Raw genomic sequence first — 24,045 nt, forward strand, 5'->3', positions numbered from 1 at the left:
GTTCCCGCTGCTTCCATGGCATCTTCCTCAAATTCCAAACCTCCTAACCCAAAGGTAAGGGGAATTTATGCACCCCCAATTGCAGACATTTAATTTGGCAGCTTGGCTTATTCCCTAATCCCTGGACCAATCTGCCATCCTCAGTAAACATGTTTTGGAGGTTACCCGAGAGGCCAGATACCCTAGCACCAGAAAGTCTTATGCAGATAAACGGAAAAGGTTCTGCACCTGGATCCAGGCGAAGGGGGCCAATATGACACAGCCCCCCATTCCTCTCATCCTAGATTACTTAGCTGACCTCCTACACAATGGTCTCTGTTTATCCTCTATAAAAATTCATGCCTCTGCTATTTCTGCACACTTTCATACTGAGCAGCTTCTTTTCTCACACCCTTTGATTAAACAGTTCCTCAGAGAGGCTAGCAACTTGAGGCCCCCCAGAAGGGCACCGACACCAGCATGGGACCTTAACTTTGTCTTAGAAAAGTTCACCCTGTCTTCTTTCAAATCAGCTTCTTCTGCAGAGCTATTTTTTTTTCTCCTGGAATACAGCCTTCCTTCTGGCCATCACGTCTGCCAGAAGAGTCTCTGAGCTGCAAGCACTCATGACTGTGGAACCCTTTATAATTTTCCATGCAGACAGGGTATCCCTCAGAACTAATCCATCCTTCATGCCCAAGGTAGTGTCCAGTGTGGCTCTCAACCAATCCATTCATTTGCCCACCTTCTTTCCTAACCCCCAAAACAAGGGGGAAAGGATTCTGCACTCTCTAGACGTGCACAGGCAGCTCAGATACTATCTGGACAGGACTAAACCCTTCAGAAAGTCCGATCAATTGCTAGTTAGTTTTGCTACAGGGGCAGAAGGCAAAGCAATCTCCAAGCAAACCAGTTCCAAATGGATAGCACACTGCATCCATTTCTGCTGCAAACATCATGGCAAGCCTCCCCCTAAGGGGGCCAAGACACACTCCACCAGAGCAGCCTCCACCTCTGCAGCTTTCCTCAGAGGAGTCCCCACCAGGAACATCCTGGAGGCTGCCACCTGGACATCTGTTCACACTTTTACCAAGCATTACCACCTGCCTGTCTTCTCCAAATCGAGGGCAGGGTTTGACTCTGCAGTCTTACAGGGCATCCTAGCCAGACCCTAGCTTCATTGACTGCCTCCACCCTTTTCCTCAGCTTTGGGAATCTACCCAAATGTGATGACTGCAACAGTGAAATATGAAGAACATAGTGCAGTTGTGTACACTTACCATAAATGTAGACGTTCAAGTGTATTCACTGTTGCAATCCTGGTTTCCCTCCCTCCATCCCCCTTTTTTCTCTCTCTCCTTTTGTTACCTTTCTTCCTTGTTGTTCTCCTTTCCTTACAAGGAACATATTAGTATTTATTTTCCACTGGTGGGGTTCTTCCACCAGATCCTGGCCTCCTACTTTGAGGGCTCCTTGACAGGTTAGGGCAAGAAAAACTGATGTAATGGCGTCGGCTGCCTTACTTTATACAACTGACGACCTGAGGCGTCAGTCTTCAAGGGACAGCAACCGACGCAGAAATACTAAGTCTCTGGTATTCGGGCCGGCCGAGGACTACGCTAGCAGAGATAACCCAAATCTGATGACTGCAACAGTGAAGACACTCAAACATCACATTTATGATAAGTGTACACAACTGTACTTTTATTGCTGTGCTTCTTGATGACAGCTGATGCTGGGAACTAATAGTGTACCTGCATGGAGGAGGGGATTACATTTTTCATAATGAATGTATAATAGCCACCCTAGCAACACAGGAAAAGAGCTGCTACTTACAGTGTAGTTGTCCTGTACTGAAATATAACTCTAATGGCTGGATGGTCACTCATATGAAGTATGATGTATATCACAGAGGTTTATTTCCTAAAGAGAAAGAAAGTTAGGCTACACTGCAGGATGTTAAATGAAGTGACAAATGCAGAAGAAGCCAGGAAATAGAATGACAGGATGCAGACAATGTAGCCTTATTGCACGCTTTGATTCTGGTCAACATGTTCGTGGTTTGGATCATTTAAAATAAGCTCACCTATAGCCAATAAAGAAGGAGTGACAGTCAGTGCAGGCAGTATAGAACTGCCTCAACAATGGCCTTTTGACTGTATCCTTACTGGGTCCTATGATTCTGTGCTGGGGAGGGAGATTTGTCAGTAGGTAGTTATTTATTTACTTGTATTTGTTTACTGAGATAGTTCAACTGGACAGAGCTGAACTGACTGTGGTTGTTTATTTCTTTACACAAAATGTCTTCCAAATCTGTTTCATAAGCAAGGGGAAGTAATGCCCTGCCTCCTAAAGAGTGGTGTAGTCAAGTGCAGGAAAAATTGGAAAGCCATTGCAAGACCAAGTACCAGTTATGACAAAGTAAATACACAAAATGCAGAAATACTAAGCATTAACTACCAGACAACTTGTCAGTTAACTGGCATTAAATATGTCAGAATCTGCTGTAACTGTTAATAAACTAAGTCTAAATTTTATAAGGAGCCAAACAAGGTTGAAAAGATCCTTTTCCTCTATTTAGACTATTTTTTACTCACATTAGAGGGACACAAATATTATATGAGCTCTTCTTCTCCAGTACAGGGCTTAAAGATGGTTTTCTGGTGTAGCTTAACCAGTGACGTGTTCTTACCAAAAATACATTATGCTTCCTGGGCACAAGGCCAACATGAGGAAATTATAAATATGTGAATAGCAGCAGCTGTCCTCTAAAACGTACGCATTACATAACACTGACCTGCCTTTTTGGAGGAATGCAGCTGATATAAAGGTCTGTCATTCTATTACCAATGTAATTGGCTGCTACACTATAATGCAGATATAATTGTTGTGTCGTAGATGTGATTTAGACTACATATTGCCAACATGAAAATTCTTATGCCTAAGTATGATATAGTGTGGCAGGACAGGTATCATATGGGGGAAGGTGAAGCAGCCAGTGTTTACTTTTTATTTCATAATAAGCCCTATCCCAATACCTTTTCAGAATCAGAAACCAGCTTAAGTATCAAGATCAAGTATAAATTTACTGCCTTAGTATGTATATAGATCCCACCACACTATGGTAGATGTCCCATAGACAGTGCTCCGTCATGGAAAATTAACATCAGAGTATAGTAATAATTATAATAATAGTAATAATAATAACAATAACATAGGTGACTTTAATTTGTCAGTAGCTCTTCCTTATTCTCACCCCCAGCCTCTGTCATACTGTTTGGTTTCACCCAGTACATCCAGCAATCTGCTGTAGGGATAAGCTTCAGGAAAAAATAGTATTGTTGACTGGATCTTGTTCTTTAATCCAGAGAGCAACACATATTCAAGAGCAATGTCAGACTGTATTAGTGTCTTCTTTATGAGACTGGATAAAGGTCAGAAAGAACCAGCACTAGATGTGTGGACAGCAAGCACAAAACTTTCCTCCACCCAGATTCTCATCAACCATTTTAGAAAAAACATATTCGCCTCCATTTTATTTCTTGGCCCATGATGGTGTAGTCAAGTGTTTGATTAAAACCTTCCTTTAATGACACAGCCCCAATCACTTGTAAAAGTTCAAAATGAAAACAGTGCTATGACTCCTGACAGAACTAAGTCCATTGTTATATCAGAGAACACTGATTTTGAATGTTAAAACATGCAAGTCTACCTTTGATCTCTGTTTTAGTATTGCAAACTAAGTACTAAGTCAGTCTGCCATCCTGCCCAGTAAGGAAGTATCTTAAATGCAGACAGATAATCTTAAAGTCTTTTGGAATAATACCACTCAGTATTTTAAAAAAACAAAGGCAAAAAAAAACATTCTGTCCACTCCTTAGTAGGTGTAGTTAAGGTATTGCTGCAAATAAAAAAACAATACTGCTTACAAATGTCCTTGTCCATCGGAATACCTATCCATACTTCATTTAACCAAGCATTCCATTCATTACCCTTCCAGCATTTATGTATTGTCCCTATGCTGGTAATCTGGAAGTTGCTCACACAGTTAACAAAACCTCACTTCCAATTGATAAAGTACAGTTGTATAAGCTGAACTTACCATAACAGTAGATGCCTGAATTATCACCGCTTTATTAGCCTTAGCTATATGGATTATATCCTGCCAAGGGTCTAGAGCCTACAGCCATCTAGCTTCCAAAGCTACAGGCCACCTTCCACATACCCAAACTGTCAAGCAGCTCGAGATGAAGTTTGGGCTTGAAACCCTTCAGAGCTTTCCTGCCAGCAGAGACAGGTAGCCTGAGCCGTGAAAGGACAATGCTAGGAATAAAAAAATAATAATAAATGTCCACAACCTGACATTAAAAAAAAAAAAAAACACGAAAAACAAGGCGGATGGAGGGAGGGAGTGGCTACTGCAGCACTGATCATTCAAACATCTACTGTTTTGGTAAGTTCGGCTTAAACAACTGTACTTTGTTCTTCATATTGATCACTGCTGCAGTAACCTTAGCTATATGCATAGATTACCAGAGCTATCTGTATTTGGGAGGTGGAAGGAGAAGGGCCCAGGAACCTCCTGGAGAATGGTCCTAGTAAAACTTGATCTAGGATTAGAGAAGGAATCAAGCTAATAATGCTTTGCAAAAGTATGTATGTGAGGACCAAATAGCAGCTTCTAGAATCCAGCCCTTTCCAAAAAAACCATAGATGAAGCCAAGGCCCTTGTAGAGTGGGCCTTGACCTTGTCTGGACTAGATTTGGCATGGTGGGGTATAATAAAAGGTAATAGCCTTAGAGAACCATTTGGAAATAGTCTGTTTTGATACAGGTTGTTCCTTCTTACCTTCACAAGAAATGAAAAATTGATCCGAAGATCCGAAAGATTTAGTACTGTCAAGATTGTACTCAAGTTGTCTTTGACATTCAAGGTACGGGCTCTCATTTTTTGGTTCTAAAAAGAAAATGGGGAGACTGATGATTTTGGCTTAAAGTAAACTCTGATACCACACTAGACATAAAAGAAGTTTTAGTTGTCAAAGAAACCCTGTCCATACGAAAAATGAAATAGGGTTGACTCACCATAAGAGCTTGCAGCTCAGATACTCTTCTCACAGAGGTCAGAGCAGTCAGTAAAACTGTTTTCCATGTTAAGAACCTCAAGTCAGCCAGATTAGCTGGCTCAAATGGAGCAAATGCTAAGATTCCAAATAGGGGTCACAGGTTTACTTGGAGACTGCCTTGAAAGAGGAGGATCCATGGGTAGACATTCGGAAATGTCAGATAAATGAGACTTGATAGAGGAATAAGAAAGGCCATATGATAGTAACTCACACAAATACTGTAAAACCAGAGAACAACTAGCCCTGAATGGGTGCTAGTTATATTGTTGGAATGAATTAGAAAACCTTTTCCATTTACCAATATATGATTTTCTAGTAGCAGGCTTTCTTGCCTCCATTAGCACCCATTGCACATCCTGAGAAAGCAGGTACCTAAAAGGAATTAAGACCCTGTCATCCAGGCAGTCAATTGAATATGATTAATGTTGGGGTGTATCAAACAGCCCTATTCTTCTGTGAGCAGATCCATTCTGTGAGGAAGCTTGTGGAAATTGACCCTGGCCGATTCCAAAAGAAGGGATAGCCATGGTTGCCAGGGCCATAAGGGAGCACCACAGTGATCCTGGGAGATTCCTTCTGAATCTTCAGAAGTACCCAGGATATTAACGGAAAGGGTTGGAGGCATACCGAACATTTCTGTCCAAAGAAAAGAAAAGACATCTGTGTTCCAGGCCTTCTTGCATGGAGTTGATTGCTCATAAAGAAGGCAAGGAGGTCTACTGAGGAACTCCCAATATATGGATCAAATATGGGATGATCCCTTGATTTAATTTCCATTCATGAGGGTCTGCCATCAGTTTTGCTCTGATGGAATATAGGATGCCTATAGAGTGAGAGCTGTGAAGCTATATCTCGAACATGGCTAGTTTGCAAAGGGAGTGCTACCTGGTTCTCCCTTCCTTGCTGATATACCTCATGACTGTGGTATTGTCTGTAACTACTTGAAGGGGTCCCGGAAACCAAAGATGGTTCAGAGATTTGAATACCTGGATCAGGGCAAGCATCTCCTTGATATTTCTGTGCTTGCATTTGTCCCTGGTGTGTGTCCCCCACCCCTGCACTGTTATCCCTCTCAAAACTGATCCCCAAACAAAGTTTGAAGCATCAGTGTTGACTGATTGCTTTGGAGCAGCAATGGAGATAGAGAGACCTGGGATTAAGGATATCTATTGTCTCCAACAAAAATTTCTCTTACGACAAACTCCAGTACTGGGATCTGAAAAGATAAAGGGTGTTGATGCTGAGACCATAAAGACTTCACATACCTCTGTATCTTTCTCATGTACAGTCTTGCCAGGGCTATCAAGACAATCACAAATGCCATGATACCCAAAATTCCCTCACAGTGACTGAGTGTATAACCTTAGAAATAGCTCTAAATAAAGATCTAATTATTTTCCTTTGGAGTAAAAGCTCATTGAATTGAGGTGTCTAGCTGACATCCCAGGAATACAATTATTTGTGAGGGAGTTAAAAAAGACTTTTAAACGTTCTCTTGGATTCCCAGCTTGTGCAAGAGATCTCTTACCCAAGCGGCAGAGACTCCTGACATTTTGAAAGACTCTGCAAAGATAAACAAGTCTTCTAAATATGGAAAAATGTGGATACCCTGTAGCCTGCAATGAGCTATAATTGGAGACAGACACTTTGTGAGCACTCTTGGTGCAGTGGATAGTCCAAAGGGTAAAGATGAGGATTAATAATGTGACCCAGACACAGAAAACCTTAAGAAAATGCATGAAGTCTGGATGATTAGGGATGTGGTGATAAGCATCTTTTAAGTCTAGTGTTACCAGAAAACATGAAAGAAGAAGAAGAGGTAACAGGTTGTGAAGTGGCATAATTTTGAATTTGGGCTTTACCACAAACAGGTTTAGGAAGAAAAGATCCATAAATGGTCGCCAAGCATTTTCTTCCTTTTTTGGGACTAGAAACATCCTTGAATAAAACCCATTACCTACCTAGGACAGGAGAACTGGTTCTACCATTCCTTGGGGCAGCATATGATGAAGAACCAAGGGAAAGAAGAGTGGAGGATGAGAAATGGTCCCCTAGAAAGAAGGAATTTCCTTCCACTGTAACTCTGATGAATGATTTTCAGAACCCATTTGTGTGAAATATGTTGCCAAAGAGAAATTGGAGATTCAGACTTTCTGGAGGAGAAAGGGAGCCAGGGTGGGAGGGGGTCACATGGTCTCTTGAGTAGTCATTCAGACTAGTTGGACTGCCCTTTATTTTGGGAAGTTGAGACTTCCTTTTTGGAACCTCCGTGCCACTTTCTCTTAAACATATGTTTACCTGAATTCTGTTGATACTGTTTATTCTGCTTTTTGCCAAAATTGGATGAGAAGAAAGAAAATCCCTTGGACAGTTTGAAAAAAAGAAGGCTGAAAAATCTTAGAGATTTCCTGGATCAGCTTACCCCTTTCCTAACACTTTTGGATTACCTCTGCAGCAGAGAGGCCAAACAGTAAATCTCTGTTCAAGGGAGAATTTAAAATCTCATGTTTTTAAATCCATCTGGGAGGTTCTGAGAATGCAGCCAAGCAAACTTCCATAAAACAGCACCAGTGACCTTAGCCCTAGAAGAAGCATTTACATAATCATACACACACTGCAAACAATAAGTAGGGACCTGTGTAATAGAAGAAACTAAGTTATTTAAAGCAGTTTTTTCTTCACAAGAAAAAACTGCAGATAAACATTCCTCATACCTTCACAGTATGTCCCAATAAACTTTTAACTTATGACCCTGAAAATTTAAAATTCTGAAAATTCAAAGTTGCAGAAGTATGCACTTTTTCATCCCTGTCAATAATTTTCCCTTCCTTATTAGAAAGTGTGAGACTGGAATTAACTAACTGCTTAGCAGCAATGGAGTCCACTAATGGGCTATTGCTGCTGGGTCAGGTTTGGGAATATTATATAAAAATGTAAAAGACTGAGGAACTTTATACATCCTGTCTGCCTTTTTAGGGACAGCTGACTGACCATCAGGAAGACTGCAAGCAGTAAGACACAAATTCTCTAAAGTAGACAAGACAGGAGGAATGTGTGTAGGTTCTGGAAAATCCTTATTCTCTGAGGGACTGAGAAACCTCATGTTCTCCCACTGAAAACAATGGGACATTCTAGCAACAGTCTCACAGAAAGAGAAACCCTCCCCCACAGGGAGAATCAGAAATGAGCTCTCATCTGAGTCTGATTCAGAAAACTGAGGACAAAACCCAAATCTGTCCCTGCATCTTCCTGTTCAGACTCAGCATCTTGAATCTCTTCAGGAAAAGAGGCATCCCTCTTTATTTTACCAGAAACTACTCTACAAGAAGGATCAGTAGCCTGAATTTAACCCTGAGCCAGTCCCAGTAAACTACTCCAGTCCAAAGAAATTTCAAGAGTAGATACATATTTGGTTTTCTGTTTCTTTTTGACAGGAAAAATGGGATCAACCGTGTTACTAACAGCAGCCGCTGCTTCCTCAGGGATCTGCACAGCATTCTGACATAACAGCGAAACCTTCCGTGTTCCATCTCCCAGGACAAACAAGAGTGGCTCTCCCTTGCCCTCTGAGGAGACTCTAACGGCCTCAGAGGATGTAGCTAACTCCTGGTCTATAGAGGCTGTATGTGCTACACCAGAGGAATTCAAGGTAAAGATGTGTGGTCTGACTGACAGCAAATGGCCACAGCAGAGTCACCCACCTGTGGCTGAGGCAAATTGTTTACCTCTTGTGGTGGCAAAGGCTGTTTACTTAACTTTTTTTTTTGGCTGGAAGAAAGACCAACTGTGAGGCCAACAATCTGTCCCATGGTCAAGCCAAAAATGGTGCCTGTTTCCTGTAGATAACAAGTAGCAACTGCAGATAAAACTACCAGTCCACAGAAGTTACTTTTTGATAGAAAAAAACACAGTAAAAAAGCACTTTAAAACACTATGGCAGGCCCACAATTGAAAATTAAACAGAAGTTCTCCACAGATAACCTGTAGTCATTTGGACTACATTACTTTAAAACTGACAGAAAAAAAGCTGTATTTAAACGTGCTTTGTAGGCTTGAGACAGTCTGTTAAAACACAACACTCCTAGCTTTAAAATAACTTTCCAAAAGAGGAAAGTAATAAAACTTCAGTAAATATAAGGAAATGGAAGTTTTTTCACCTAAAAGGAACTTATCTGCCCAGCAAAGGAAAGCATAAGCTGAACGTCGATCCTTAAAAGCCTCAGAGTGTACTCTTTGGTGGCAGGAAAACTCTGAAGGGCTTTAGGCCTAAACTTGTCTTTTAGTAAGCTCATCTCGAGCTGTTTGACAGTTTGGGTGCTTGGACTGGGTGCATGGTGGTGCCCTGAAGCTTTGGAAGCTGGCCAGCTTTTATATCCTTGTCAAGATATAACGCATATACCTAAGGCTACTGCAGTAGTGATCAATATGAAGAGAATCCTTCTTTCTGGATCTCACTGTGGATGAAGTAGCCTACCAAGTGCCAGTGCTTTCTGATAGATCACAAAGATAGCTACTTCATGAATTGCTGGAAAACCTTTGTCTTTATCCCACTCTTTAATGGTGGTGCATGTGCGGATTTTTCTAACTGTATGCATATAGCTGTACTCCCTACTCTCTGAGATATTAGAATACTGCATTCATAAGCAAATTGCTGTAGCCTTGGTAAACCATTACCTCCTAAAGCAAACTTTCAATCTGCTCATTGCACCGTAACTATATGGCAGGCTGTCTTCCTTGATATTTCAAAAGCGTTTATACTATTTCTCATTTCATTCTTATCACATGAGTGTCCTACATTGGTAGTGGTGGATTACTTTTGGGACAATTCCAGTAGCTGCCTAGGGTCCAGTGCTATAAGGTTGCACAGGTCCAGCCACTCGGTATAGTATTGCCCAGGTCATCTAGCTAAATAAAGTAGTTAAATGAGTTTTGTTATGTTCAGCATTTCTAACTCATTTTAATTAGCTATACATGCTGAATGTTATAGTTGCTGATGTTTTAAGCATTTTTTGTTTTAATAAAAAAATAATGTTTAAATTGCACTGCATGTATTTCTTTATATTGCGTGACTAATTGTTCATGGATGCACAGCATGGACCGATGATGCTGTGAAGAGATTTGTGGCTAAATCTTTTTCTACTGATGACCAAAGTTCTTTAGAAGTAGGTTTCAGCCAAAGCCTTATGGGACAGTGTATGTTACAGGGCAGAGAGTTCTATATGGTATAGAGTTACCACCTCCTTGTTTCCCATGCAAAACTCTTGGTCACAAAGTTGACTTTTTCTCATTAATCCCTGGGAAGGATCTTGAAGACTGATTATTGTCAGTTAAAAATTGCCGTATTTAAGAAATGCTCCTCTTTGTCTGAAGAAAACTGAAAGAGGGACATTTTTTTTTTTTTTGGCAAGAATATCTTTTTTTAATAGGCATACCTCAAGATGACCTGAGAAGGGTAGTGGACAAAGCTTGCTTCTGCAGGGTTATAATATAATCCTGATTGATATATTCCAGTTTGATATTAGAAGAGATAAATAATATATATGATAGTGGCACTTTTTAATGTCAGAACCCTTAGCAAGAAAATGTACAGCCTTGAATCTTTCCAGAACCTGGATGAACCCATTATTCACATCATTACTTAAAGATGGTTTAAGGGCTTATGCAGCAGTGCCAATATTCCTGAGTGATGTACCTTCCATTCAGTCATCTCTTGCTGATATGATAAGAGGTTTCCATAAAATCTAAATGTGAGACAACTCAATCAATAGCACAGGACAAAGAACTAGATATGAGCCACTGTAACAATTTATAGTTATTGAATATGACATAAATGAGAGTTACCAGACTCTCCCCTGTGTTCCCTAAGCAACATGGTGAATATCTTATGAAGTTTGAACTAACAGTATAAAAGAAAAACTTATTTTTTCTAAGACTTAACTGACTCCATAGTTTACTGTGACATCTGCTGTCTAGCACTTCTGTGTTCTATTGTTTTTGTTTTTTCTGTTAGTGGACCGATATGGCATTTCTTGTTTTTTTTTCTAAAGCTGAAAAAAAAATTCCAAAAGTAATTTGAGAAACCAAGGCTCCTTTGAACTTTAACTTGCTTCCAAATTACACAATAAAAGTAGACTTTGTATGTATATCTAAAGAAAATTCGGGGTGTTTCATGTTTGCACTGTCCTTGAGATAATGTAATAGACTCGGAACAGCAAGATAGGAACACAATTTTTGTGACAAAACTAAGCTTTTTTAAGCCCATGAATGTGACTACTTCAATACTGCAGCCCATGGGTGACCCAACAGACATAACCTAGGATCAAATAGAGGTATTTCTCAGAGTTCAAAAATATTAGTACTTTTTGGATCCTGATAATATTCCTAGTTGTTTTCCTATCATTGTCAAAGAAAATCTTGTAGACCATTTGCACATCTTAGTTATCAAATGTCTCTCCACAGTCTTTATCCCTGACATACAGCAACATCTCACCCTAACCCCTTTCTAGAAGCATGGGTCTACAAGTTAATTCAATGAACTGGTCACCCTTTAGTGTCACCTATTTCATCTGCAAAGTTATAGAAAAGATACTGAATTAGTTTAGAAGGATGTACTCAATTTATTTCTTCCGAACACAAACCAGTATGTTTTGTGAAGAATAGATTGTGTCCTTCAAACTTTTCAGCTTCTTAGAAGTTGTCACAGATGCATTACACAAGGGTTGTTACTGTACATGGCTTATCTGGATTGTAAAAAGACATTTCACATCATACAGAAGGATCATTTTGAACGCAGGATTAATACTTGTGTAATACAGTGGTGTGCCAGTTGGCTGTCTAGGAAATCTTAGCAGTGAGGGTGAGTGTCCTGTTCTGCGTTCCACTTGAGGTAACCACTGGGGTCCTGCAAGGCAGTAGACACAATCCTTACCTTTCTTTTTCAGCATCTTCTTCTCAGATACCTGTGTAGGCAGTAAAGAAATCTGGATCCCCAATTTGCTGGTGACCACAAACTTGTTATAACCTTCCTGTTTCTTCTTTGACACATCGGTACTTCAGCGTGAGTTACAGATAACACACTCCTAGTGTAAAAATATGGACTGAGGGTCAGTACAAATACATGCAACACCCTCACTTTTTGGGAAACAAATAGTTGCAGCTACCTATTATACAAGGAGAGTCTCTTAACCCAGAGATTGTGACTTAAGTACCTCATTCCAATCTTAGGTGAAAACCTTTTTTTTGGTCAACAGGTTATCATGGTAGTAAAAAGACCTTCTTTGGACTCATATGATACTCATCAAATGTTATAGCCACTCTGGGGATGTCATTGTGTCCTTCTGTCTGCATGTCACTAGTTCATCTACTGATTTTGTTAGTGCCCCAGTGTGTAAATCCCTGACAAAACAAATAATTCATCTGCAGGTTGTACAGAGGTATATTACTAAGAGAAGTGATAAGCTTGAAAGTCTGAGCTTAAAAAGGTTCCTCTTCCTTGTTTGTATTGCCTACTGAGACGCAATTTCTGCCATGACTCTCTGCCTTAAGGGAATATACAGAATACCTGACAATGGTACAAATGCACTTAATCTTGAAATATGTATTAACAGCTGTAATGATGCAAATTATTTCACTGAGTGTGTCTGTTGTCATTGAACTCCCGCTCCCATTAAAAGAGTGTCTATCCTTCCCCACTTTAAAAGGAATTTTAGAAGTGTACATGGCTATAGATAAATTCCAGACATGCACATGCATATGGATAAATTCCATCATAGGACAAGTATGTTTAAGCTTTTTGAAAGCCACCTAGGTCGTAATCTTAGAAATAGCCTGTGAACCTATGCAGCTAATTTCTTATTGCAACACTTCCCCCTTTACTGGGCTGTTGGAGATTTGTAAGCATCCCTCACTCCTAACTCACTTTCCCTTTCCATGTGCGTCATAGCTATGTTTTGGATAAATCTACATGTACCCATTTAACAAATGATTTATGCTTTACTTTATGATGCATGGAGCTTTTCAGCTACCTTCATTTATTTCTGATGGTCTGGGGGCTGCAGTCAACAGTAGCTGGAGGCTTGCATTTCTGAGGTTTCATATTGCAAGAAGATGGTCAAAAATGTTCCTTTTAGCTAAAGCCTCGCCACAAGCTTTCACTGTTTGTAGAAATGAGCTGTTTTAACCTGTTCTGTAGGATAATAGTTGAATAAATGGCAGGCACATCTAGTTCAAAATGGATTTTAAAATAGGAGGCAAAATGGATTTTAAAATAGGAGGTGGGATAAACAGTTTAAGTTGTCTAGTATTATCAAGTGCACTTAATCATGGTACATAATGGGAGGGTGGCATAATGGTTAAGGTGTTTACCTTACATGTACAAGGTGCAGGGTTTGATTCTCACGTGGTGTAATTGGCTAGGCTTAAAATAGCCCTCAAAGGCAGTCAGCCCAGTACTAATCTATGAACCTACATAAACTTAAAAACTGACTTGTCCAAATTAAATATGACTTCATGTAATCTTTTGATTCTACTTACCTGGTATTTGTTTAAAGACATTTTTTTATTTTTGTTAGATTGATAAAAAGATCACAAAACAAAGCAATCTTTTGGACAACAAATAAAAAATCCAATGCGAAAATATTACATACAGATAGTTATAGGTAAGCTATTCTAATTAGAAAAAACTACAGATTGGCTGTGGTAAGCCACAGTGGTACAGTGGTACCATTGTTGCCTCACAGCAAGAGGTTCTCCTGTTTGATTCTCGGCTGGAGTGCCTTCTGTGTGGAGTCTGCATGTCTTCCCCGCGGTCGAGTGGCCCCCGAAAGACATGCGTGAATGGGTGTGTCTTCACTGAAGGTCAGGCTGGCAACTTGGCACCATAAAAATCTACTGCCAGTCATTAGTGGACCAGAGTTCTGCTGTGGTGGCCCCTAACTGGGAAAAGCAGAAAAGACAAACAACAACAACAGAATGGCTGTGGTGGATTATTCACTATTCATGTTTGAGTGAAAAAAAACGTAGACTGTTTCTGTGGATTTTCAGCAAGACATGGCTGGACTTTCTAATGTCTTTTTAAGGACATAGCTTTCAGTCATTGGCAAAGACTTGGGTACTGTTCACTAGGAATACAGTGCCTGTCAGTCTGGAGGGAGATGTGAGACATGCAAGACTTCTTTCACTAAAAATGGACTTTTCCATCCCCATATTTATTTTTCTGTTGGGAAGGCACTGAAATTTGCTGAGTAATGAAGTAAAATGTATATCACAAATGCTCAGGTTTCCCACCTATCATCTTTGTAAATCTAATGAATCAGATGATGTGTCATCTTTGTAAATCTAATGGATCAGATGATGATGTTGCATATTTGTCAGAGATTATTTAAATGCCAGAATACTGAAATCACAATAGGAACTTGAATTTTTGCATACTGTGACAAAAGTTAATAACTTGAAATTTAATATCATGATATGTAACCAACCCTATTTATGTTAACTAGTGAACACAAAGTCTTTCTGAATAAACTTCAGGACTTAATGGACAACTACAGCATGCTACTGAGAAGGATCATTTACCTGAATATTGACTACGTAAATTACCATACAGCTAAACAAATAATTAACTTCTAATTAGTTGTCGATTTTGTAACAAAAATCAGCTAGAGCAAATCGTCAAAAAATCTTACAGTGGTAGTAATATGCTTGAGTCTGTATTAACCAAGCAGGGCTGTCATGCTCCATTCCTAATGTAACCCCCATCCTAATCAACACTGATCATGACACTGCCATTTTCAAATGAAGAATTATGTTTTATCAACTGAGAATAAACAGGCTTTATTTAATTTCTTTAATGGCCATTACTGTTCAGTAGATTTTTGTAACAGAAAATATGGGCATTCTCCTAAAACAATACTACACTAGTTTCTTACAAAGATTCATAGATGACCTCTTTAAGCCCTTATTAAATATACCAAATAACATCTGTTTACCACCTGCGTACCAGAAATCTGGTGCCAAATAAGTCCCAATACATAAGTGATGGTTTCAATATCCCTAACAGTTTAGGGAACCTGTAAGGCTGAGAAAAGTGTTGTTTCCAAATGCTTTTTGGCAGAATTATAATGGTTGAAAAAGACTTGCAACATTTGAGGAGGTTACACTTTTCCCACTGCTGTACAGTCGTAGAGTTTATATATACATTTTGTGGGTGTGGAGGTGTTCCCCAACAAGAGAAAGAGTTATCCCCTGCAAAAAAAGACTTTTTACCAATCACCGAAAGTGTTTTTTGACAAGTAGCTTTCTACCAAATGGCATTACAAATGCATGTAGTAGGTGTACATGAATCCAAAGCTACAGACCTATCAGCCTGACCATTAGTTTATGTAAGATCTTAGTGATTACCATATTGTAACCAGTTAGAACACACAGGTGACTTAATTCTCAATAATCTTCATCAGCATGGCTTTATGAAGGGTATGTCATGTCTCCTAAATCATGGTAGCATTATTTTGTAAAAATAATAGAAGCACTGGGTGAAAGACTCACTCCACATAGAATATACTTAAATTTCATTAATGCCGTGAGGGAATTCTAAACAAACTGATCAAACTAACTATTAATGATGGTATTATTCAGTTAATAATTCAGTGGGTCAGTGAAGCCAGCGGTAATGGCAACCTAAAGGAAAAGCAGTTGTAAAGCCAGGGGTAATTCCATGCTAAAGGAAAAGGTTATAAATGCAATGTAGTGTATGTCTTCTTCTCATTCAGCTGCAGTGAGCACTCTCTTTTCTTGACTAGAGAAATTTGTGACTTTTTGTCTTTCTGAATATTAGAAGGCCGCGGTGGTGCAGCGGTTAGCATTGTCGCCTCACAGCAAGAGGTTCTCCCGTTAGATTCTTGGCTGGAGCGCCTTCTGTGTGGAGTCTGCATGTCCTCCCCGTGGTTGAGTGACGTATAAAGGTAGGTGCGTGCGTGAATGGATGTGCCTTCTTTGAAGGTTGGGCATCGGGATGGCAGGTCAGCACTGTAAAAATCCACTACCAATCATTAGCGGACCGGAGTTCCACTGTGGCGACCCCTAACTAAAAGCCGAAAGACATTACTTTTGTCTTTCTGAATATCAGTGACCAGGAATGTCTTTGAAGTATATTGATTCCGTAGGCTTGATAGTTCCTATTGTTAATGTAGCAAAGATGAAGATCAGGAACTGCATTTATTTTGAGATATAATTACTGATATATTTGTGACTTTGGATATCATTAAGACACCAGTGTGGATTCAGGATTCAAAGAAAGCAGGTGTGTGGATGTGTATTTGCCAACCTTTTTGTTGCCATGACAAATAAAAGAACTGTTCTTGCTACCTTCTCAAGCAACAAGTCGATGGTCATGGATACTGAGGGCTGGGGTGAAACATGTATATAACTGAAGATGTTAAATAAGTTGTTAATACTGTCTTGTTTGTGTGGAATCTTCTGTGAGTACTAGTTATTCATTCATGTGTGGTCAGTATTTCTGTAGTAAGGTCCATCCAGGGAACTTGTATATCTACAGCTTAGTTTTCTTGTGTAAGCATCTTGTCTGTTTTTGTTTTGTTGTTTTTTATTTTAATTCTGTGTGTGCACCCACCTGCATAAATTATCTCAGCATTTATGTTGTTTTTATTATTTAAGCAAAGTACATTTATTACTATTTAAGCTCTTGTGGTTGGCATTCATTTAATATAAGATTATTTATGCATTGATATTTATCTGAAAAAAGGGTATCAACACTGTTGGATAACCAGCCGTTTGATGCATATTTTCCATTAGACTGTTTAAGATCTACTGCCAGTGAAAGAAAAACTAATTGATGTATTTCACATTTGTCTTGATTTAAGATTAGCAAGTGTCTGGCAGTACTACTGTACCAAGAGGAAAGCTTTGGGAAACTGAAGAATTCTAACAGCCTTTTGTGTGTGTGTGTGTGTGTGTGTGTGTGTGTGTGTGTGTGTGTGTGTGTGTGTGTGTGTGTGTGTGTGTGTGTGTGTGTGTGTGTGTATGTATGTATGTGTGAAAATAGTTTGTATGAAAGGCAGTTACCATGGATAAAGGTATACTGGAAGTCACTGATTCATAAAGAGACTAGTGATACGGGGGCCTGGGAGTGCTGAGCCAAAAGACTCAACTCTTTAAGTGGCCTGTGTGCAGTCTAGACTGGGTATGGAGATTGGAAGTCCATACCCAGGACAGTAAAACTTATTATTTTATGCTGTTGGAGACAGATTGTAATTTGCAAACTAGTTACTGAAAGAGTCTTGTGTGTGCTTTCTTGCTACTACTTCCTCCATGGCTGACACTGGTGAAATTCACCCCCCCCCTTAATTCCAGCTATCTTGATGGCACTGGGTGACTTCCTACAATCTGGGTGTCACATTTGGTGGCAGTGGTTGCAGCAAAGTGTCATGAAGTCATATGCAGGTTATAGCATATTTAGGTGGGAAACTTTTTATCAGACATAGGTGAAGTAACTAATGGGAGCCACCAGCTCTATGGTGGGTGTTTTTTTCTTTAGGCTTTTCTCCTGTGATGTCAGAGTAGGAAAGGAGATGGAGATACCAAAGTGTATATTTTGCTTCAACTCGGTCAGTACAATTATATCTATTATTGCATGTATAAAAGATCCTTACTCACTCCAAGAGATTCTAAATGTTTGCCGTAATGGCAAAACTCCTCATCCATTCTTTGTTAAAAAAAAACTTAATGTTGCAAAGTTCAAGAATGAAGATAAATAATTATTTAAAAAACAGCTGTGATGGCATAGATCAGTGAAGTTCTTACTATGCTTAGTTGAATTAATGGCCCAAGTGTTACAGGAGATTGCTTGAGAGGCTTAGGAATGATGGGGTTGTGCCTTCTTGCCCTTTGCTTTGAGGGTTTGCAGTTTAACATCTTGAGGGCAGTCGTACCACCAGTGAAGACAGGAGACATGACTGTATTAACTGTTTGTAGGGGCAGGCATTCTTGGAGGTATCGACAGAAGTCCTTACAGTGCCTCTTGCATGCCAAAGATGAGAATGATCATGGCTGCTGGGTGACAGCCATGATGGAGATCATCAGTGGCAGTGGTCATATCTGTGGCTGGCAGATGCAGAGAAACAAAACGTGATGTATAAAAAATGTTACAAAACAGATGAGCAGATCCTAAAACGTGGAGAATCTTGAAGGTCCATAGACTTTATTGGTAATGAACAAAATGCACCAGTGTATTGCCACTGTTAGAGAAATATAAACAGTTGCTCATATAATATTAAAGGGTATATTTAGCTAGACCAAGAGAATTGTTGCAACTCAGTGTACTTCACTGACTTCCCCAATCAGTGAATATAATTCTGATTTCTGTAGTTTCCACATTAATGCCTAGTGAAACTTAGGAAAGGTTCAGAGACTCCCAGCAAGAGAAATCCAGTGATTGAAGAATATAAACTACTCCAAAAGGCTAAATAATGTTGTCATTATATTCATTGGTGTGCACACTTCTTGGTTGTGACTTCTGTCTTATCTTTAAGACAGAACTGTTTCCACTTGAGTTCAAAGTATTTGTCTAACACACTTAGCTAGAGGAGCGAGTACTAGAATGAGAAAAATCTTGGTGAGAATATTGCTGTCAGGAAAAGGGGTAAGCACATTACATAATACCTGAGGGCATAAGCACATTACTTAATACCTAAGGGGGTAAGCGCATTACATAATACTTATCAAGCTTGCAGAATTGGTTTCTAATAACAGTGAATTAAGTACATTACTTACTCTCTTCAGAAATAACGTAGGCACGTATATGGGAAATATGTTTACATCATATAACAACAGCCGAACTCCATGAAGACCAGTAGGTTAAAAGGTTAATACTAGAACCTGTGAACCTTTGAGTGAGATCTGATAAACATAAAACTAAACCTTGGGTAGTATAATAAAATATGATGAAATATAGCACACACACATACACAATTATTTTATATTTAATATGATCAGAAAGGTGCTTTTTTTTTGCTTGAGAACCTCCTGTAAATGAAAGTAAGAAGGTCCGTTATTGTCTATGGTCACCTCTAACTCTTGACATAAGTAGAAACTTCAATTTTGGACAACTTGTGCTGAGTCTTAACTATTAATTCTCAGTTTTCATTTGGCCATCCCACCCACCCCAAGACTTTTTTAGATTAGATATGTGTCAAACAGATACACACATCTGCTCCAAGTCTTTCTACACATAAATGAACAGAAGAGATAAAGAAGATGCCTTCTGTTGTTAGATGTAGTCATTAAATGGGTTAGAAGTTTGTAGGCCTTCACATAAGACAAGGTTAAATTGCCCAGGAATAATCTTCTTCCCCATTTGATGTTATGGTTGTTAAACACTAAATTATCACATTGCTTCAATATGTAGAGAGTCCTTTATGGAAAATGATTCTGATCATGACTTTTCACAATGTTGAATTTTAAGGAAATTTTCTTTTTATTTCAGGGAAAGGTACATCTGGAACTCCGACTCAATGAAGTCATCACAGATGGCAGTGCCATTTGCCATAAGGTGGCAGCAAGGTATGGTAGTACGTTGTATTTTAGCATAATAGCTTGTTAAAATTAAAGGAACTGTGTATTTTTCAAATAAGATATCAATGACATTTGATGGATGTTTTGTGTTTTTATTAGTGATAGAGGAATACATTGAAGATATCCAGTGAACACATAGCTTCAACTCATTGAGACTCATTTTGATGACAGCTATCCCCTTTACCCTTCTGTAGTGCAACTTTGGAAACAGTTTATATCATCCACATCCATATTTGGGTAGATGTAAGAGATGAGTCCACCATAAAATGTTTATTTCCTTGATTCATCCCTTCAAGTTGGGTTTTGGTGAGCTGACAAGTTTGAAACAGATTTTTTTAAAGAATTAAATTTAGCTTGTCTGCTTTGCAAGGAAGACAAATACAAGTCCAGCAAGCACTGGCAAGGCAGTAACATAAAACAGTACCTCCCTTTACAAACCGTGTGCACTCTAGTGACATGTAGCCATCTTGGGTTTAATTACGATGTTACTGTAAGATTTCAAACTCCACTAAAATATTTGAAAAGGCAGGGCTGTTATAAGACTGTATAAACAAAACTGGATACCAAACCAAGGATCCACAACGATGAACCAAACAGACAAATATCCACCACAGCAATGGAAGAAAACAGTTACAGCAAATACGAAGCGAAATCCTTTATTGCCACAAGATACAGACTAAGCGCTTTCACCAGTAAACTGGTATCCTCAGAGTCTGTTCTAACACACTTCCTTCCACATTAAATACAAAAAATACATACCCAATCATCCAATTAATCACTTAATTAAGCAGTTATATCCTAGTTCATCATTTTTTAAAATTAAATAACCTCTTGATCAAACTTGTCTATCCATATTATATATACAATTGGTATAATATATGTATAATGAATATATATATAAAAGTTACATATAAATTCTGATAGAATATTATATTAAGCAGATAACTTCATACCAATCATTTTCACTTATATATATAACTAGGTTGTTACTAAAATTGATGTAACCATTTATAAACATTAGTTAGACTAAAAAATATATGTATAAATGAAATAAAATAAAATAAAACTAATATTACAACTCAGTATATACTAAAAAGTAACCATCCACTTGCTTTTTTTTTTTTTTTTTTTTTTTTTTTTTTTCCTAACGTCCCTGTTAAATACATTAAATTAAATTAAATTAAATTAAATACCTCTTTAATTCTACTCAGCAGTGTGTTGGAGAGTAGAGCAACAGATATGGAGGACATCCTGATTGAATTGTCTAATGTACTCAAAAAACTCACTAAAGTGTATACGGAGGTTAAATCACAGGCTGACACAAACGGTGTCAGCCCAACGGACTCTGAGGTACGGTTATATACCTTGCATTCCAACGAAAGTATCACCCCAGGGCAAAGGGACATTCATTCGAGCCCTATTGGTACTGTAACTAACGATAGACTCGAAAGGGTAAATCCGGAAGGACCGGCGTGTTCAACTAACCCGAATGGGAACGACCGGAACCATGGTTTGGGCTCATGGTTTGAGGCACCGAGTTTTGCCACTAACTGGGAGGCACCGGAAATAAGGACAACGAACGGGCGAGTTCAACAACAGTACTCGCTCTCACTCCGAGAGCAAATATACAAATATGAGAAGCTCTGCCGTAAATACAGAGCTATGCAGCTCGACAATTTATTCTTGAATAAATCTAAAGAATTGCAGCAAGTGCCTAGAGGACTTCGTATATGGAAATTGCCCATGGGTATTGAAGTTGGATCCGAATGTTTCAAAGAACTTATATCTCTATATGATAACACAGGTATGCTTATGCTTGACATTATTATTCGGAACAATAACAATAAATTGTCTGCTTTACGTGATGAAATTAGTCATTTATACACGAGCATTACGACTGACTTGTTGTTTTTTGACTACAAGAACAATTTTGAGCAAGTTATTAAAAAAGTTGAAATTTTTGTAAAGAGCAGTAAAACTGTCAAACATAAAAAGCTTACTAGAGATACACTTGAATACCAAAATGGGACTGCTTATCCACCAGGTTCAAAATCCGTCAGTGTTGATACCCGTAATTCTAGGGTCAACACTGTAGAGAGGATGGACTCAGTGGCGGTTTCCGCCATAGAGGACGATGACGGTGTTTTTTTAGAGCACGAAAATCTCCCCCGCAGGTCGAAGAGACTTTTGAGCAAAGGAAATCAACAGAGGGGGAATGTCGAATATGTACCTCCAAGGAGGGGAAACCGGCACTACCAATAGACAATTTATCTTGTTTAGAATTTCCAGTTGATTTTAATTTATATTTTTCTTTGGACTCATATTTTTACGAATTAGAGAATGTAGTAAATGTGAGGAATGAATGTGGTGTGGATGTTGAACAAAGGCTTAGTATGTGTAGACATGAAATTAATGAGCAGTTAACCCCAGATACTAACTCTGATCAACTTGAAAGTAGTGAATATCAAGTAAAAGTTATGGCATCTGAGGATCAGATCCCCAGTTTAGAAGCTGCCAATGCATTGTTGATGGATACAAAAAGTAACTCACGGTGTTTGGACAAACAAATGGTCTCTAGAAATGAGGTGAATGGTTTACAAATGAAATGTGAAGTACTTAAAAGGGAAGGTTATGTAATTTACAATTACACTGATATGTCAATTGACAATGTGTATTTTGATATTTTTAGTAAGGGGATTAGTTTTGTTCCTTCATATAAAATCGACATAACACAATTGCTGATTAACTTGAAATATTATACTAGGAAATTGAACTTGCATTTATATTTTACAAGTGGGGAGGGAACCCAATTGATTGTAAAAAATGTGTTAGGTGCTACTTGTCCTAAGAGAAAAAGTACTTTCATGCCCCCTTTAAATAATGAAATTAACATTTTTGAACAAATGGTAGAAAGAGATCTTCGTAGATTATGTGCACAACAAAACCAAATGAAAGACAATTTGACTGTAGAGGAGAGGAAGGCCATTCATGATATCACGGACACCAATGAATATAGGTGTATGCGCCCCGATAAAGGGGGAGGAATGGTAATTATGGCCAAGATTGACTACAATGGAATCATGATGAGGATGCTTAACGACGTAGAAACATACAGTAGGGTATCAAGAAATGAAATAAATTGGAAATATAGCAAAATAGATGTATTTCTACGTGATGCTCTTTACAAAGGTGTCATAAATGAGGATGACTTTGATTTTTTGTATGTAAAATTTCCCAAATTACCAGTACTATTTGGAATCCCGAAGACACATAAGGGGTTAGAACAGCTAGAATGTAGGCCCATTGTATCAGCAAAGGGCTCCAAGACCGAACCCATGGCAGTTCTCATAGACCAGGCATGCAAAGGGGTGGTTATGGAAACACCACACATTATCAAGGATTCATGGCACTGCCTTGAAAGGATTAGAACAATTAATGAAGTAGATGTGGAGGAGTATGTTTTTTTAACCATAGATGTAGTTAACCTTTTTTCTACCATCCCACATGAAGAAGGTATAGAGTTATTCGAAGAAAGTTTGAGAAACAGTCAATGTTTCGATCAAGGTAAACTCAATTTAGTGATAGATTCCATGAGAATCATCTTGACTAGTAACTTTCTAAGTTTTGAAGGAGAGACCTACCAGCAGACAAAAGGAGTGGCAATGGGGGCAAGATGTGCCCCCGTTTTTGCAAATCTAGTTCTGCTAGCCTGGGAAAGAAGATACATTTTAACATCTGCATTTAATTTACACATTATGTTGTACAGTAGGTTCCTGGATGACATCCTGATCCTATGGAAAGGAAGTGAGGATGATATAAACAAATTTATGGCTTATTTAAATCAGGCCACGGAGTTTTTTAAATTTACACATAACTGGAATGTAACATCAATTAACTTCCTAGACATTAACATCTTTAAACAGGAAGGAAAATTAGTAAGTAACATTTACAGGAAACCCAGTTTTTCTAATTCTATGCTACATTTCTCGAGTTGCCACCCGTACCATCAAAGAAAGGGACTCATTAAGGGGCAAATGGTGAGACTCTCTAGACTGGTGAGTTCTGATACAATTTTCAAGAAGGAGATGTATGTTCTCATCGGATTATTCCTTGAAAGAGGATACCCCATGAAATTATTGTTGAGAACGAAGAAAGAAATATATAGGAAAAGAAGGACAATTTACACACCCATACTTAATTGTGGGGGAACAGTGACAATCAATCAAAGTATGAAGACGGGTTATATAGAAAAGGAAAGAGAGAGTCTCACCTTTGTGTTACACTATAATGAAATGGCTAAAGACTTCTGTGAGAGTTTAAGGTTGAATTGGAACTATTGTTTCACTGAACAAAT

The 24,045-nt window shown here is 38.7% G+C and overlaps 1 protein-coding gene across 2 annotated transcripts in view; it reads left to right on the forward strand.

The window, feature by feature from the left end:
- The window catches only part of RASA3 (RAS p21 protein activator 3), a 1,807,402-nt gene that overhangs the window by 1,156,442 nt on the left and 626,915 nt on the right, over nt 1-24,045 (forward strand). For both annotated transcript variants that reach the window (XM_044071113.1, XM_044071114.1), the window contains exon 5: nt 19,603-19,679. In XM_044071113.1, coding sequence (XP_043927048.1) covers nt 19,603-19,679 — 77 coding nt within the window. The remainder of the gene's footprint in view (nt 1-19,602; nt 19,680-24,045) is intronic.

Source organism: Protopterus annectens, chromosome 5.part0, assembly GCF_019279795.1.
Source record: "Protopterus annectens isolate FY-2018-M chromosome 5.part0, PAN1.0, whole genome shotgun sequence".
NCBI lineage: Eukaryota > Metazoa > Chordata > Ceratodontiformes > Protopteridae > Protopterus > Protopterus annectens.